This window comes from Orycteropus afer, unplaced genomic scaffold (genome assembly GCF_000298275.1).
Source record: "Orycteropus afer afer isolate SDZICR_OR568_19922 unplaced genomic scaffold, OryAfe1.0 scaffold00074, whole genome shotgun sequence".
In the NCBI taxonomy this organism is placed as follows: Eukaryota; Metazoa; Chordata; class Mammalia; order Tubulidentata; family Orycteropodidae; genus Orycteropus; species Orycteropus afer.
In genome coordinates this window covers 9,839,704-9,855,859 of record NW_006921661.1, presented here as the reverse complement: position 1 = coordinate 9,855,859, position 16,156 = coordinate 9,839,704, and the positions used below count along the sequence as shown (strand labels likewise).

Here is a 16,156-nt window from a genome sequence, read left to right as displayed (position 1 = left end):
TTGGTTTCCCTTTTCTTTGTTGAAGAGGGTCTGTGCAATCCTTCTGCCTAGTCCGCCATCTTGCCCCGCCTCCGAAATTGCTCTTTAACGTTTCACTCAAATCACAATAAAAATTAAAAAAAAAAAAAAAAAAAAAGCAGCTAAGCTCCTTAAGGATAGAAGCTATCATACTCTGTATCCCTAAGGATTTAACACAGTAACTCATCCATTAAACACATCTCATTAAAGGTATGTTGAAGGTATGAAATGATTGGGCTACTCTCAGGATATCTCTCTTGAGGTTGGGGCATTGCCAAGGAGGGGAAGACTCTCTGCTTTCAGCCTTGAATCAAGGACTGCTGTACCTTTACTTTCTCCTACTCAAAATCTAATCTTTTGTAACATTTTAAGAGTGGCCAATATGATTCCAGAAAGGTTGGATGATTATTATATGATAATCAGCACATTTTAATAAGGAGAAACTTACTGGCAGATGCAGCTGGCACAGACACAGACAACTCTTTGAGACTATTCACATGGCACCTTTCCAATAAGGCCAACTTACTCACCTTGACCGATAAACCACTGGCACTCCCTTTTACCCAGATTCTGCTTTTCTGTTTTCTATAGCACCTCTTACCTTCTAATATATAGTTGACTTATGTATTACATTTATTATTTATTTTCTGTCCCTGCCTTACTTACCTACCAACCACCACTAGACTAGTATATAAATAAGCACTATGAGGGTAAGGATCTTTATCTGCTTGTCACTGATATATTTCAGTTACAAAGAATAGTACCTGGAAAAAATGTGGGTGCCAAAAGAACATTTGTGCAATGAATATATAAACCCAACCTGAGAGTGTGGTTTTCAGTAAGAATCTGTCCTCCCTGACACTGAAAGGATGGGGTGGGGGGTGGGGGCACAAAATGGGTGTTTACAAAACAATTAGTCCTTGGAACCAAAGCAGATAAATACAGGTGATCACTCTCACTTTGCCAGGCTCAGCAAGCATCACTCATTTGCTAATAAAGCAATAAAGACAATCAGTTAAACCAACAACTGATTAGGTTCAGAGAAAAGTATCTCCAAAAGCATTATCTACTAGCTACCTGATCACTAACAGTATTCTCAAGTATAGTGTTATTTCCTATTCAGTCTCAACCCTAAAAGTACTACATAAAGAGAATATAACCTCTCCCTCTTCTCCACTACCAGTGCTCTCTTGCAGATGGAAACACCTGAAAGCTGGGGAAGAAGACTAGTGGTGAAGGTGGGGTGGCCAATGGGTTGGGAGGAAAATGCACTAGACTTTGGCATCAGCTATACAGAGATGCCAATCCTGGATCAGTTACAATTGTTGGCTTAAAAGACAAACTCCAGCTTAGAGAGGACACATGCTGTAAACTACTAAGCCCTTTTTCAAGTGACAGTGGTGCCCAAAAGGACGAGGTAATGGTCTGCAGAAACTTTCAGCAGTTTGAGCAAACAGGGCTGATGGCACTTGTTTGCTGTTAGCACTATTGCTGTAGGCCTGAGTATAGCAGATCCTAGTATGTTTCTTGGCTTCATTTCTGCACATTCAAACACTGAACTTTTGGACAAATAATCGACTGATAATTGTTTTTAAGCACTTACTAAGTGCAAAGAATTGTGTTATTTTGCCAGGTGCAACTAAGGATGCAAAAACAAGTCAGAAATCTGCTTGCTTCAAAATAATTTAGGGGAGGTAAGTACAGATGAACTAAGATTAGCCATGATTAGATAACTGCTGAAGCTGGAAATGGTTAGTTACATGGAGGCTCATTATGCTATGTTCTCTTCTGCATATGTTTGAAATTTTCCATAATAAAAAGTCAGGAGAAAAAGGTTCTAGCCATCAGGGAGTTCACTGCTTGGTAGGAAATGAACATATATATGAATAACTGTAAGAAAAAGCAGAAGCTAAATGCTTCTGGAGATCAGAGGTCGGAGAGTTCCCTGCAGGTGAAATGGGAAATGGCATCAGTCATCAAAAGGTTTAAGAGGGCAAGAACTTGAGCTGGCACTTAGGTGCAGATGAGGAAAGACAACATGATGAAAAGGTCCATTGATTCTACACTTTTCCATAAATCTCCAACTTTACAATCTCTGAATTTTCAGAACTATAATATCATATTTGAAATAAGTGGGGATTTAAAAAATATATGCACTCAAACTCCTTTTGAAAGCAATTTTTTAAATAAATGAAGTATTATTGTCTCACAGTGCAAAGGAATGCCAACCTGGGTCCTAGCTAGGTGCTAGCACACAGCAGACACTCAAAAAATATTATCTGAATGAATGAATGCCTGATGTTCTGTCTGGGTGAATGTGTGCATGTGTATTTGTGTGTAGAGAGGTCTCATGCAGGGATCAGAGAATAACAACTCACCTTTTATAATCTGGAACACATGCATCACCTTACTTGATTCTCCTAAGAATGCAACAAGAATCCACTCTGCCTCCAGACCAGCCCCCTCACACCCTTTTCTTCTATAACATGTTGAACACACTGCTCTTTCATTGTTGACTGTGCCAGACTATGTCTCTTCACCTGCTTTTCTTTTCCACATTATACTGTGAGTTCCCCAAGGTCCCTGATCCCCCAAAGATTAGCAGAGTCTGGATCAAATACATGTATTTCTAACTATTTGTAGAAAGAAATGATTAATGTAAGATGAAGACATAGGGTGTCTGTGGAGTAGTGAAATTCATGCAAGGTACTTCTATCATTAACAGTCTGAACCAAGAATGGATTCCAAGTCTCTCACCTATTTACATCAATTTTTATTTTAAAGATGAAATACCTGGTGTTAAAGGCAGCAAATAAAGAAATTGAGTGGCTGGCAACAAAGTTCATGAGAAAGGAGCAAAGAAAGATCTATCTCGATTATAGCCAACTGTCTCAGCCAATATGAGGCAGGCAGTACCACTGTATTATAAAATTCCAGTGTTTCTGGTTTCCACTACATACATGGACTCTTTCAAAGGTAGCTATTATTGGCAGATAAAAGTCTTAAAGACCTGCTTGAAGAGACAATAAAATTATTGCCTTTAATTATCAATTTCAGTGGCTGCTATCGTCTAGAGTCTGCTTTCTTAAAATAGGTGAAAGAATCCCCTTTTGCTCTTATTTAATCAATTTTTAAATACAATCAAAGTTTCCCCTACCTTCTCTAGTTTCCATCATAAGCTTCAAAGAAGGTGCCCCAGTGTAACTCCTACTGAGGGCACTGACTGCAGGCTTCTCAACATGGATAGTTGGTGGATAACAAAAATAATGATGATCATTCACCACGCACACTGAATCGTTTACAAAAGGCTTTCAAATATTTGGTTGCCAGGATAACGCAAATAATCTGCCCAAGGGCTTAAAGTCAGTGAGTGACAGAGCTGGGAGCTAAAGCCACATCTTTCCTCCCCACATCTATACTTTCCATTACAACAGGTGTTGTCCAGTACCTTAGGTTGAGTCCACCTCCCTGCCTCGGGTGAAGACAGTAGCAGGGAAGAGGAGCAAGGATGGGAGAGGGATCATGCAAATATCTGGTTAAGGGACCCCTGTATGGAAAGAGATTTCTTACCTGTCATTTCGGCTGATGGCTGCCACCATGAGAGCTGTCCAGCCAAGTTTGTGCCTTGCATTGACATCTGCACCTTCTGATAATAGCCTAAAAAGGAAGAAATATTTTCAGTGTATGGCTCACTATGAAACGAGCCCTGGTTAAGAGTTCAGCTGTTAACAAAAAGGTTGGTGGTTCAAACTCACCTGCCACTCAGTGAAAGAAAGATGTGGCAGTCTGCTTCTGTAAAGACTGCAGTCTTAGAAACCCTATGGGGCAGTTTTACTCTGTCCTATAGGGTCACTATGAGTCAAATCTGAATTGATGGCAACAGGCCTGGTATTTGGTTATGAGCTCACCATGAGAAGAGTGGAAAGAACCACAGAAGAAATGACAGTCAATAAATAGGGAACCTGGATGAATCTTGAAGTAGTAGAGGACTTTAAGAACTAAATCCCCCTATTCTAGCTCTTCTGGCCACTCTCCTTAGACCCAAAGTTTCCCCCATCTCTCCCTTCTTCCTTTAAAGAGTCTGCCCCTGCTATTGCCCTCCTAACTTTTTGAGAAAAGAAGGTACCTTCCCTACCTTAATACCCTGACATTCATCACTCCCTTGGTCTAGAATGCTTTCTCTCTGCCTCTCTGCCTGTTCTAGTCCTACTCTCATGGTATGTGATACAATCCTGGTTTGTGGACTCTCTCTCCTAAGAAAGCTTCCTTGACTCATCAAATCCAGTGCTTAGTACAGAACACCTAATGATACTTCTTATCAAAGTAGTTTCCAGCTTACAAATGAATCACATTCACCAAGTTTATCTGCAAGTTGGCTGTTTCAAAACTAGAAATCCTTTAACCCAAGGAAGATGCAAAGAATTCTAGAAATGGTAGATTGGATTCCTCAGAGAATCCATACAAGCCTATTTAAGTCTATATGTTAGTGTCTGGCACATAATAGGAGCTCAACAATGGTTTAATGAATAATTCAGCAAACCCAAGACTAAAAGTATAGCACTAAAATTCTGAATTCTGGATCCTGGGAAGAGGCTACCCTGCAATGAGGCAGTAAGACAGACAGAAGGGAAGGAACACTAAGCACCTGTTACAGATAAGAACTGTCCCAGGCACTTAACATACTTGATCTCATTTACTCTTCACAAAACTTTAAGAAATTGATATTAATCTCTTCTTTACATGCACGTAGTAACAAGGCACAGAACTGACTCGCTTAAAGTCACACAGCTAGTTCACGGGCAGTACAGTGATTGGAACTAGATCAATAACGACTTTAAAGCCTGCATCCCTCTCACCTCACCGCTCCTTTGACCCAAGTCAAATGAAATCTCTGTGCTGTTGAAGGGAGCCAGTAACTAAAGCTTAGAAGGTTGCTGAGCCACATGATGTACTCACTTCTTCATTTACTCAGCCATGATGTCTATGTGTCTCTCACAATGCTGATGCAGTGGGGAGACAGACTATCAAACACAATTATGCAGCTGATGAGTGCTATGAATGGGGACAAGAGATGCCAAACAAGCAAACCTACTAACTGAGGAAGTGAAGATAAAGAGGAATGAGACACAAAAGGAGCTGAGGATGGGAAGGAGTATTGCAGGCAGAGGTAAAGCCCTGAGGCCCTGAAAGAGATTTGATATGGCTGAGGCATAGAATGTAAAACGAGAGTGCTGAGAGGAGGTTGGGAAACCCCCATCTCTCACCTCTGGTCTGTAGGATTTCTTTTAGTCAAAGACTTACCACATACACTTACTTACATACACTTACTTACATACACTTACTTACATACACTTACTTACATACACTTAACACATACACTGTTAAACTTTCTTTGTGCTAAAGTCATTATCTATGGCCAAGAGGCTTAGAACTCTGGGGATGAATTTTCTGTGACACAAAAGTTGCTTTTTGCACAAAACCTCCTCTCTAAATTAGCAAGCCACAGGGTGCAGTGGAGAGCTCATGGTTCTTTAAGTCAAAGAGACTGGAATTCTGATCCTGTGATTTTGATCAGATGTTCTCACTTCTCTGGGCTAGAAAATCAGGGGATGCAAAATCAGGACGGGCTCAAACTAATCAAAGACCGCTTTCTGAGGGAAGGACTTGAACTGTGCCTTAAAGAATGGGAATAGTGTAGAGGAGAAAAAACATGCCAGACAAGGTAAAAGAACAGGATACAATTTGGAAGCAGGGAGGAACAGCAAAATACATTCAGAGACCATCAAGCAGCTCCATCCAGGTGACGGCGCACAGCAGAGAAACAGACAGTGGCTAAGGTATGTAGGAGCAACATTGGGCCACAAATGCCAGGCTAGGAGGCCAGAGCAGTGGATATGAGCCCTTTTTGAGCGACGGACTCCTTTAAGAATACGATAAAAGGTGATGATTCTCTCCAGAAAAGTGCATAAGAAAACATACACTAAAAAAACAAACAAACAAACAAACAAAAAAACCATACATATATAGATACAGATAGATCAGAAGGAGGATTGGGCAATCTACTTCTGTAGTCATACTGTGTTGGAAACCCAAGGAGGGGTCGCTATGAGTTGCAGACGACTAGATGGCACATAACAACAACAATAACAGATAGGTAATTGTTTCCCCATACATGTAAACCTCCACTCTGCACTCCTACCTCTAAGGCACACATCACAAATCTCTCACAGCAGCTTTTTTCTCTTGTGGAGTCCCTGAAAGAGCCTCAGCATCTTCCTCAATACAGGTTCCAATCAGCCACCATCAACCTTCTGAAGTGGACAACAGAGAGGAAACCTGTTTGCTTCTCCTTAAACTTTTACCATAGGCAGTAGGGTTGCCACTGAAGGTTTTGAGACAAAAGAAATTATGAAACTAACCTAACAGCTTAAGAAGGCTTATTTTGAAAGAGGCAGGGAATAGAAAATGGGGAAAAGGAGAACAGTCAGGGGGCTGCTGTAATAAACCAGGGGAGATGAACTAGGACAGGGAAATGAAAAGGCAGGGAATGGCAATGATCAGCTCAGTGCGAGCAAAATGCCTCATGTCTCCAGTGATCAGTGACTCATGTCCCATGTCTGACCTGAGAATTCTGGAAGCAGCACTGCTCTGGAGACAGACAGAAGACTGAAATGCCTCATCTTCCTGCCCTTTGAGGGCTCAGTGTAACTTAATAAAAAAGAAAAGCACTAATAAAGGGTCATGGAGTAAGTTAGACCTGGATTCAAATTCCGGTCTGGCTGAGACAACTGTGAGCAAATCACTCTTACGAGTTTCATTTTTATCACCTACAAAATAAGGATAATCATAGCTCTATTTGGCAGGGAGATCCCAGCCCAGAGCTTGCTATGTAGCAGATATTCAGTACACAGGGGTTTCTGCCTGCCGCCCTACCTCCATTTCCATTGTTTTGATGGAACAAAACGTCTGGTCTCAGTCTGGTAGTGGCGGGTTGGCCAATTCCCAGGTTTCTAAGACATGATCACAGAGGATGACCTGGATAATTAAGCCAAGTTGGCTCTAGGCACTCCTTTATTCATTTATTTAACAAACATGCACTCACCCACTCTGTGCCAGGCTCCATGCTGGCTACCAAGGAGGAGACAGAGATAGAGGTCCTTGCTTTCTAGGATCTGAGCCAGGCAAGATTTCTTTTTGTGAGGAGAAACTGTTAGGAGAGGGGCCATCTCTAAACCTGCTATCCTTTCAATGAAGTGAGACGACTTTCTCTGCATAGGGCCGAGTCCAGAGAGCAGGGTTCTAATCCCAGTTCTGCCATCTACTGTCATTACTGCCACTACTTCTAACACCCTGGAGAAGGTGTATCATCTTACTAAGCTTTAGTCTTTTCATAGGTCCACTGAAAAGGCTCTACAACTCTGAAGGATACTCTCAGGAGGCAGATCTTGGTGTCCTTCTATGTGACTTTGGCTTTTAAGCTCTGCCCAGCTTCCTGACTGAGCATCATTCTTTCCAGACACTTTGGACTGAGGTGTAATAGAAAAAGCAATGACTCTGTAGTCTAAAGGCCAGAGCTCAGATTGGAGCTCTGTTACTTGCGAACTGTGAAACAGCAGATACTAGTCCCTACTGGGCAAGGCAGTTGAAAGGATGGAAAGATACCACATAGTAGACCTCCATAAGGAGTAAATGGACCTGGTACATGAAAGGAAGGACCTGACTCAACTTTGAAAAAACACCACAAGCCCAACCACAAACAACTTTTCCTTTTTCACATCTGGGTGGGCCCTTCCCCCACTTCCCCTCTGTGTACAGAGCAGCCCAAGAAGTTAAGATTTTACAAACCAGGTCTCCTCCATTTCATTTTGTTGCTTTGCAAGTGAATGCCCAGCGGGCAATCATTTCAAAGTCCTGGGCCAGCTGCGCGGGTGGCTGCATGCTGAGAGTGGCTGAAAGGGCCTCTGAGGCCTAAGAAAGCCACCCTTGCTCTCCCCTGTGTTTTACACCAACGGATAAAATGCGGCAAGTGAATTAATCTCTTTTAAAAAGAGCAATGCTTGTGACAGAGCACAGTGTCTCCGAAAAGGTTAGGATTCCATCATCCCCGAGATGATGAGTGGAATGCTTAATGTGTGCTGCCACTCAGGGCACAGTAGCCGGTGTCGGGGGCTGGGAGTGGGGGTGAGCATGGCAGACCTTTCTGGGCTTACTCCAGACTCTTGGAGGACCCTCCCCTAATGAACTAGGTCTCCTGCTTGGCAAAGCAGCGTGGGTGACACTAACTGAAGAGGTGACCTAGGGTAGTTGGTGGAGAGGAGACCACACTAGAAGTCCAGAGGTGAATCCCAGTTCTTGCACAACTCTCAGGCAGTAGCGTGGAACAGGAGAAAAAGCCAGAAAGATCTTGGTTCAAATCTAGCCTCTGCCACTTATTGGATGAGCAGCACAGGATGAGTGAATGACTTAACTTCTCTGATTTCCCTCCTGCTCTCTAAGCCTGTTTCCACATCTGTTAAAAAAATGGAGAAGACTCCACCAGCACTATCATGTATATTGCATAGGATGCTATGACAAAGCATGAGGCAAAACGTGAAAATACTTGGTATGCAAGAAAGCACTGTATACATAGAAGTTGCTGTGGTGGTTATGTTTGTGTGTCAACTTGGCTGGGCCTGGTTGAGTGGCTGGCCAGCTGGTGGTAGTTATTCCCCACGATGAGACTAGCAATCAACTCCATGGTGGGATCTACCACAAGCAACTGAGTAGCTGCCTTTGGGATGTGGTCTGCTTCCTGTGTATAAGGAGAAGCCTTGGGAATGGTCTCTAGCCTATGGCACTCTTGGACCCTGCATGTAGCCATGTTGTTGCTCAGCAGCCTGCTATGCTCTGCCGACCTTGGGACTTACAATGGACTTAAGTTAATGGCCTGCTGTGTGGTTTGGTAACATCGGGACTGTGCCTTTTTACTTGTCAACCTTGGGGCTTCTCAGTCTCAGCAGCCAACAGCTGTCTTGAGTGAAAAAACACCTCTAGCTTCAATGGGCCGGGAGCAGGAGGTAGAGCTAGACCCCACGGTTGAGGGGCTTTCACCCAGTCCCTAGAGCCTGGCACTTTGAACTTGGACTTAAAGCCTCCAAACTGTGAGAGAATAAACTCCTGTTTGTTAAGGCCATCCCATTTATGGTATATTCCTGTCAGAATGGCAATAGGTAACCAGAAGAGCTGCTGTTATTGTTATTAATTTATAGTTTGTTTTGATCCCATTTTAAAAAAGAAATAGAGTCATTTAGGATGATATTCAAAAGGTACACAAAGAACTTGGAAGAGAGTTAAGTGTTTAAAACTATCTATGGGCAGATAAATTAACTGGTTCAAAACTCCAAGCAAGGGCAGTGGTAAAATAAGGGTTCATTAGCCCCAGAGCTGAAGATGACCACAGGAGAGCCTCAAATCAAAACGAAAAACAAAGTCTACTACCACCCATCACAGATCCAGGAGTGTGCCCAAGGCCACAGAGTTAACAGTGAAGATCTTTGATTGATAGAGGAGATACTCACTGCCAACGAGTCAGATTGGACTCAATGAGTGAAACTGGACTCATAGCGACCCCTCCTTGGGTTTCTGAGGCAGTATAAGAGAGTCAAACTTTTACTTTTCACTGTGACTGATTCTATATTGTTTGAAGTTTACGTGTGTGTGTGTGTGTGTGTAAATGAATATGTTGTTGTTGTTGTTATGTGCCATCGAGTCAGACCCAACTTGTAGTGACCCCTCCTTGGGTTTCCAAGGCGGTATTACTACAGAAGTAGATTGCCCAACCTTCCTTCCGAGGAGTGGCTGGTGGGTTTGAACTGCCAGCCTTCTGGTTAGCAATCAAGTGCCTTAGGCACTACACTACCAGAGCTCATAAATGAATATATCAAAAAAAAAAAAAAAGCACTGCTGTTGAGTTGGTTCTGACTCATAGTGATCCCTCCTTAGGTTTCTGAGGCGGTAAATCTTTATGGAAGTAGATTGCCCAGTCTTCCTTCCAAGGAGTGGCTGGTAGGTCTGAACCATCACCCTTCAGGTTAGCAGTCAAATGCCTTAGGCACTATGCCACCAAAGCCTCCTAAATGAATATATATTATTTAAAAAAAAAAAAACAACTTTCTTAGGGAAAAGAAAAAGATCCTAGATTTTCCTCCTCCAAGAGGCCTTCTCTGACTGCCTTGACACTGCCACAATGCCCTGTGCTCACCTGTGTCAGTAGGGTTATATACTGTTTAGTTATCTAACTCCCCCAATAGTCAATGTGTTCCTCTAGAAGCCAAAAGGTATCTCCATCTCTTTAGCCCTGGTGCCAGGCACAGTGGCTGGCACACAGAAGGGCTCGGGGTCTGAATGAATGACCAGTCTACAGCATTTACATACACAAATCTCTTACCAAGCACCCATACTTACGTTTTGTATTACAAGTTACCTGTTTCATAATATGCCTGTCTTTTTCAGAGAACTTAGGCTCCTGTGTATATGTGGGAGGGTGGGATGTGGCTTCTCAGTCTCAGGCTAAAGACAATGTAGACAACAAGCCTGCGGGTTGGAGGTCATGGATTCCAGTCACAGCTTTATCAGTAACAGCCTGTGCTGGCCCTGGATAAATTGCTCTTTCACTCTGGGCTTTACTTTTCTCTGCAGTAAAATAAAGAATTAAATAATTTCTAAAGTCCCAACGGCTCTAAAATCTTATGATTTTAAACATATGTACCATCAAAGTGCACACTGAGAGGTGGATTCCTAGCAGGAGCACTCAGCAAGACTTCCAAAGAAACGTCAAAACCTCGGGCTTGCTGTTTGTAGGACAGCAGGAAACAACTGGGGACGTGGGGCAGTTTTGAGTTGTTCAGGATAACCAGCTCTCTCACTCAGGGGAGGGATGTTACCACTTGATTTTTCTTCCTTTTTTTATGACCAATCAATACAAAGCGGCCACTGAACTTCAATCGTGCATTGTTCCAACTGATTTCCGGATCCTTCACATGAACAGGCCCTCAGCTGCAGCTGGGGCGGGAGCTCAAGGGTGGGGAGCCCTGTCCCACCTGCATCTGAGGCCTGGAAGCAGTGAGCCATGCAGACCCAATCATGATCACTATCTGGGCAACAGGGCCCTGGCTGGAGCCTCACAGAAGGCCCTGTTTACAGTAATAACAGCACCAGGCCCGGCTGTCTGAGCAGAGGCAAGGCGCCTGGGGCTAGAATCCACACACAGCCTCCATCTGCGCCTTATCTACCCAGCCTGCCAGGGCTGGGGGCGGGGCAAGGGAGGAAGGGCTGCTCTCAGATCCCAGGATGGGCCAGCAGGCTTCAAGCAGGGTCCGTACTCTTAATCCCATGGACACTGGCTGCTGTGGCATCTTTTGAATTCACGACTTAAACTGAGCACCCTCCTTCAAGGAACCTTCCTCTAGGAAGCTCTCCAGATGTTCTCATTTCCAGGAAGAAAGTCCATGACAGGACTCAGTCATGCCTGGTCAGTGAGGAAGAAGAGGGACTGGAAGAATGCAGCACCTGTACTGAATGCAGGGCACACTGTGTAATGTGTATGCATGCTTCATAATCTATCATTTCCTATCACATAAATTTTTTAAGTCTGAAATTAAAGAATGACCAATACAAATCAATCAGTTCGATCTTTCCTTTCATACTGCAGATATAGACACGCAGAAAGCATCACCCCAGGAATAGATCGACCCGGATATGCGCCTATGTCTATCTCTTCCAGGCTGTGGTAAGTTGGACTTACCATTCAGAACCTCAGTCATTTTACCTGACTTACCAGCCTGCTAAACTTACCTAACAGGAATGCAAAGATGTCCAAAGGAGACAATGTATGTGAAAGCACTTAAATTTTCCACTTTAGTTGCTTAATTATTACACTTATTCTATTTGTTGAAGGGCACACAGTGGAGAAGCTCAATGAATACTAGCTGAATTAAACTGAATAATGCCCATTCTTCGTCCCATTTCTCTTAGTTTCTAGGAAGGAATTTAGTATACATTAAGGTATATAGACTATTATCTTTAAAAAATTTTTATTTTGAAATAATTTCAAAAGTAAAGAGCAATTAGAAAAAGAAAAGGGTATAAAAAACCTTCACTCCAATTCTCTTTATAAAAATTTCACCTCAATTTTCACTGTACCATTTAAGAGTTACACCTCTTTGCCCCCCAAATGAATGAGTTCTGGTAGCACAGTGCCTAAGGCATCTGACTGCTAACCAGAAGGTTGGTGGTTCAAACCCACCAGCCACTCCACGGAAGCAAGACTGGGCATTCTATTTCTGAAAATATTTACTGCCTCGGAAACCCAATGGGGGTCGCTGAGTCGCAATCAACTCCATGACAGTAGGTTTGGTTTTGCTTTTGCCCAAAATGAGGAGCTTTAGTGATGCAGTGGTTAAGGCATTTAGCTGTTAACCAAAAAGTCAGCAGTTAGAAACCACCAGTTGCTCCAAGGGAGAAAGATTCCATAAAGATTTACAGCCTTGGAAACCCTATAGGGGTCACTATGAATTGAAATCAGCTCGATGGCGATAGGTTTGGTTTTGATTATCCCCCAAATACTTCAGCATGTGTTTCATAGCACAAGGATATTTTCTTATATTACTTTTTTTTTTCTTTAATTTTTATTATGATTTGGGTTCTTACATAACTATCAAATAATTATCAATGTCAGGCCATTTAACATTGATACAATATTTTTACCTAAAGTATACCTCATATTAAAATTTCTTCAACTACCTTTATAGCAATTTCCACCCCCTGGGATTCAGGCTACAAGGCAGGAATAACATCAGGATCAAGCACTGCGTGTCTTTGGTTTCCTTTCATCTAGAGTAGTTCCTCAGCCTTTCTTTTGTTTTCATGATATTGACATTTTTGAAGAATAAAGCTAGTTGTTTATACAGCATCCTTTAATTTGAATAGCAGTTTTTTAAGGTACCACATCCTATTATTATTCATCTATTCATTCCAGACCCTTCTCCTGAGGAGTGCTGAGCAAGGGACTGAGGGTGCTTTGATGAATTCTGCTGTACCCCTTTCTTTAAGGGGCTCACTAGACAGTTATACACCTGGAAAACTGCTCAAATACATGCCAGGACTCTGGAGAAAGATGCCAGGGAACTGTAGGTCAGATCAACAGAGCACACGGATCACCTCCTGGAAGCAGAGGCATGAGCTATGCCAGAAGGATGGGCGGAAGCACAGAAGCCCCTCATGATCTCCTGGGATTCTCCATGGGAAACGTTCTGCTTCCCCAAGCAGCGTGTGTGGTGGCTGGGATGGAATAAAACACAAAAGTCCAACAATACAAGGCCAGTTGGGACCACCCCTGTCTCTGCCCAGGGATAGAGAGGATATCCCAGAGAGTCATCACCTGCTTTAGTAACCTGGTGAAAGGGAAGGCCTGTCCAGGCAGCCTAAGTGTGGGAAAGGCCCATGGGCGCCACCTACCGGCACCACAGCAAGACTCTAGGCTGTTGCAGAGGACAGCTGGGCAGCTGGCTCGGAGCCAGGAAGCAGAGAGACCCAGAAGTGGCTCAAACTTCTCAAACAGGGTTGGCACTTGAACCACTACTGTCAAGTTTCAAACCCTAGAAAAGTTTTCAGTAAAGAATGAACTGTGCAAAGCAACCACAATACCTGGCTTCCTTGAGGGATCAGGGCAAAGGGTTGGCCTTCACTCATCTAGATTTACTCTATCAATAAAATAAAACTTAAGTAGCATCTCCATGCCAGGCTCTGTGCTGGAGACTGAGGGCCAAGATGAATCACACATGGACTGTGCTCACAAAGCGCTCCCAAGCTGAACTGAAGGTGGAAAAATAGGACAAGTAGACAAAAAAAGTGCTTTAAATATCACAGGTGCTCAGAAATGTTTGTACAGTCAGTGGATACAAAAGCATGCTTTTGCTCTTCATGCCTTGCAAAGCTCTTGAATGGTAGGCTTCAAAAGAACTCACATTTCTTGAGCAGCCTACCATAAATACTATGTAGCCCTGCTACATAGTATTTATGATCTCATTTGAGATCTCACTGATCACATAAATACATTTACGTATTTATGATCTCAATTGATCCTGTGATTAGAAAAGAAGCCTGAGAATAAATGACTTGCTTAAGATTACATGGCCAGTAAGAGGCAGCATTGGGACCGGAGCCCATGCTTTCTACTGGACCACACTTCCAGTGCACACATCGCATCTGCTTCTTTCCTTCTTTTGCATAACATACAGCATGCAGACAGTGCACTATAGGCATCTGATGGAACCAACTAGCTGACAGAATATGATAAAGAAAGAAAAGCTTTAAGTGGAAAGGAGGGTATCGGAGTGAGACTTCTCTGTTCCGGTTTCTAAAAACCTTCTCTCTTGGAAGAGACACACTTCACTTAGTCTCAGGATGAGAAAGGCCCAATTCATCCCTTCTTCTTCTTCATGGGCATCTCCATACCATCACCACCACTTTCATATTCATACAGTTATTTAAAGTGGTCTTGCCTTTAGGTTAAAATAAACCCAATTAACGAAACAGGAAGCCCTGGTTCTCAGGAGGCTGCGTTGACAACATCTATGAGTGGGAGTGCAGCTGCCAAGAAAGTGAATGCAAACTCAGGCCATAATAACAGAAGCATAAAATCACTAACAAAGAGGATAACCACCCTGCTCCTTACAGTAATATCATGCCACACCAGAATTCAGAGGGACACTAAAAAATGACTTGAATGAGGAAGAGACTTGATACCACATTTAGGGAATCAAGGCTTATTTAGCCTGCCCCCTAATATTTAAACGTCTGCTCTGGTAGCATAGTGCCTAAGGCACTTGACTGCTCACCAGAAGGCTGGCGGTTCAAACCCACCAGCCACTCCTCGGAAGGAAGGTTGGGCAATCCTACTTCCGTAGTGATACTGCCTCGGAAACCCAAGGAGGGGTCGCTATGAGTCGGGGCTGACTCGACGGCAAACAACAACAACAACAGGAAAAAGGGAGAATGTAGGTTCTGTGTAGTCCTAAAAGGCAAAGCTGGGACCCAAAGAGATGGAGTTACAAAGGGAGGTAGCATGTAAGGACAGCCTATCATGTGTCAAGTGCCTTATTAAGTACTTTCATACAATCACTTCAGAATTCATCATAATATAAAATACCTTTCTACTAATTACAAAGTACCTTTGCTTACATTACTTTAAAAACAAAACAAAAAACCTGTTGCCATCAAATCAATTTCAACTCACAGTGACTCTAAGACAGACTAGAACAGTCCCCATATGGTTTCCAATGCTGTAATCTTCATGGAAGCAGACTGCCACATCTTTCTCCTGTGAAGCAGCTGGTAGGTTTGAACCACTAACCCTTCAGTTAGCAGCTAAGCACTTAACCACTGTGCCACCAGGGTTCTTTTACAGTACTCTAACTACCCAGGAATTCCATCACTCATCTGTCAGTTTGTCGTACTGTGGTGGCTTGCATGTTGCTGTAAGGCTGGAGGCTTTGCCACCAGTATTTTAAATACCACAAGGTCACCCATGGTGGACAAGTTTCAGCAAAGCTTCTAGACTAAGACAGACTTGGAAGAAAGAAGCGGCCACCCATTTCTCAAAGAACTGGCCAGTGAAAACCTTATGAACAGCAGTGAAACACTATCTCATATATTACCGGAAAACTTTATGAATAGCCCTGAAACACTGTCTATTACAGTGTTGGAAGATGAGCCCTCAGGTCGGATGGCACTCAAAACAAAATCAGGGAAGAGCTGCCTCCTCAAAGTAGAAAACAAAAAAACCAAACCCACCGCCATCAAGTCAATTCTGCCTCATACCGACCCCCACTGGGTTTCCGAGGTGGTATCACTACAGAAGTAGATTGCCCAACCTTCCTTCCGAGCAGTGGCTAGTGCGTTTGAACCACCAACCTTCTGGTTAGCATTCAAGTGCCTTAGGCACTAAGCTACCAGAGCTCCTACAGAGACGGCGTCTTGCAGGTTGTTAATGATTCTTCCTGCAATCCTGATGCCACATTCTTCTTCATATAGTCCAGCTTCTCAGATTATTTGCTCAGCATACAGATTGAATAAGTATGGTGAAAGGATACAACCCTGA

At 43.1% G+C, this 16,156-nt stretch overlaps 1 protein-coding gene across 1 annotated transcript in view; it reads right to left on the bottom strand.

Moving 5' to 3' along the window:
• The window catches only part of CLPB (caseinolytic mitochondrial matrix peptidase chaperone subunit B), a 217,569-nt gene that overhangs the window by 174,539 nt on the left and 26,874 nt on the right, over positions 1–16,156 (bottom strand). The window contains exon 3 of the mRNA XM_007940977.2: positions 3,589–3,675. Within this exon, the coding sequence (XP_007939168.1) occupies positions 3,589–3,675 (87 nt within the window). The remainder of the gene's footprint in view (positions 1–3,588; positions 3,676–16,156) is intronic.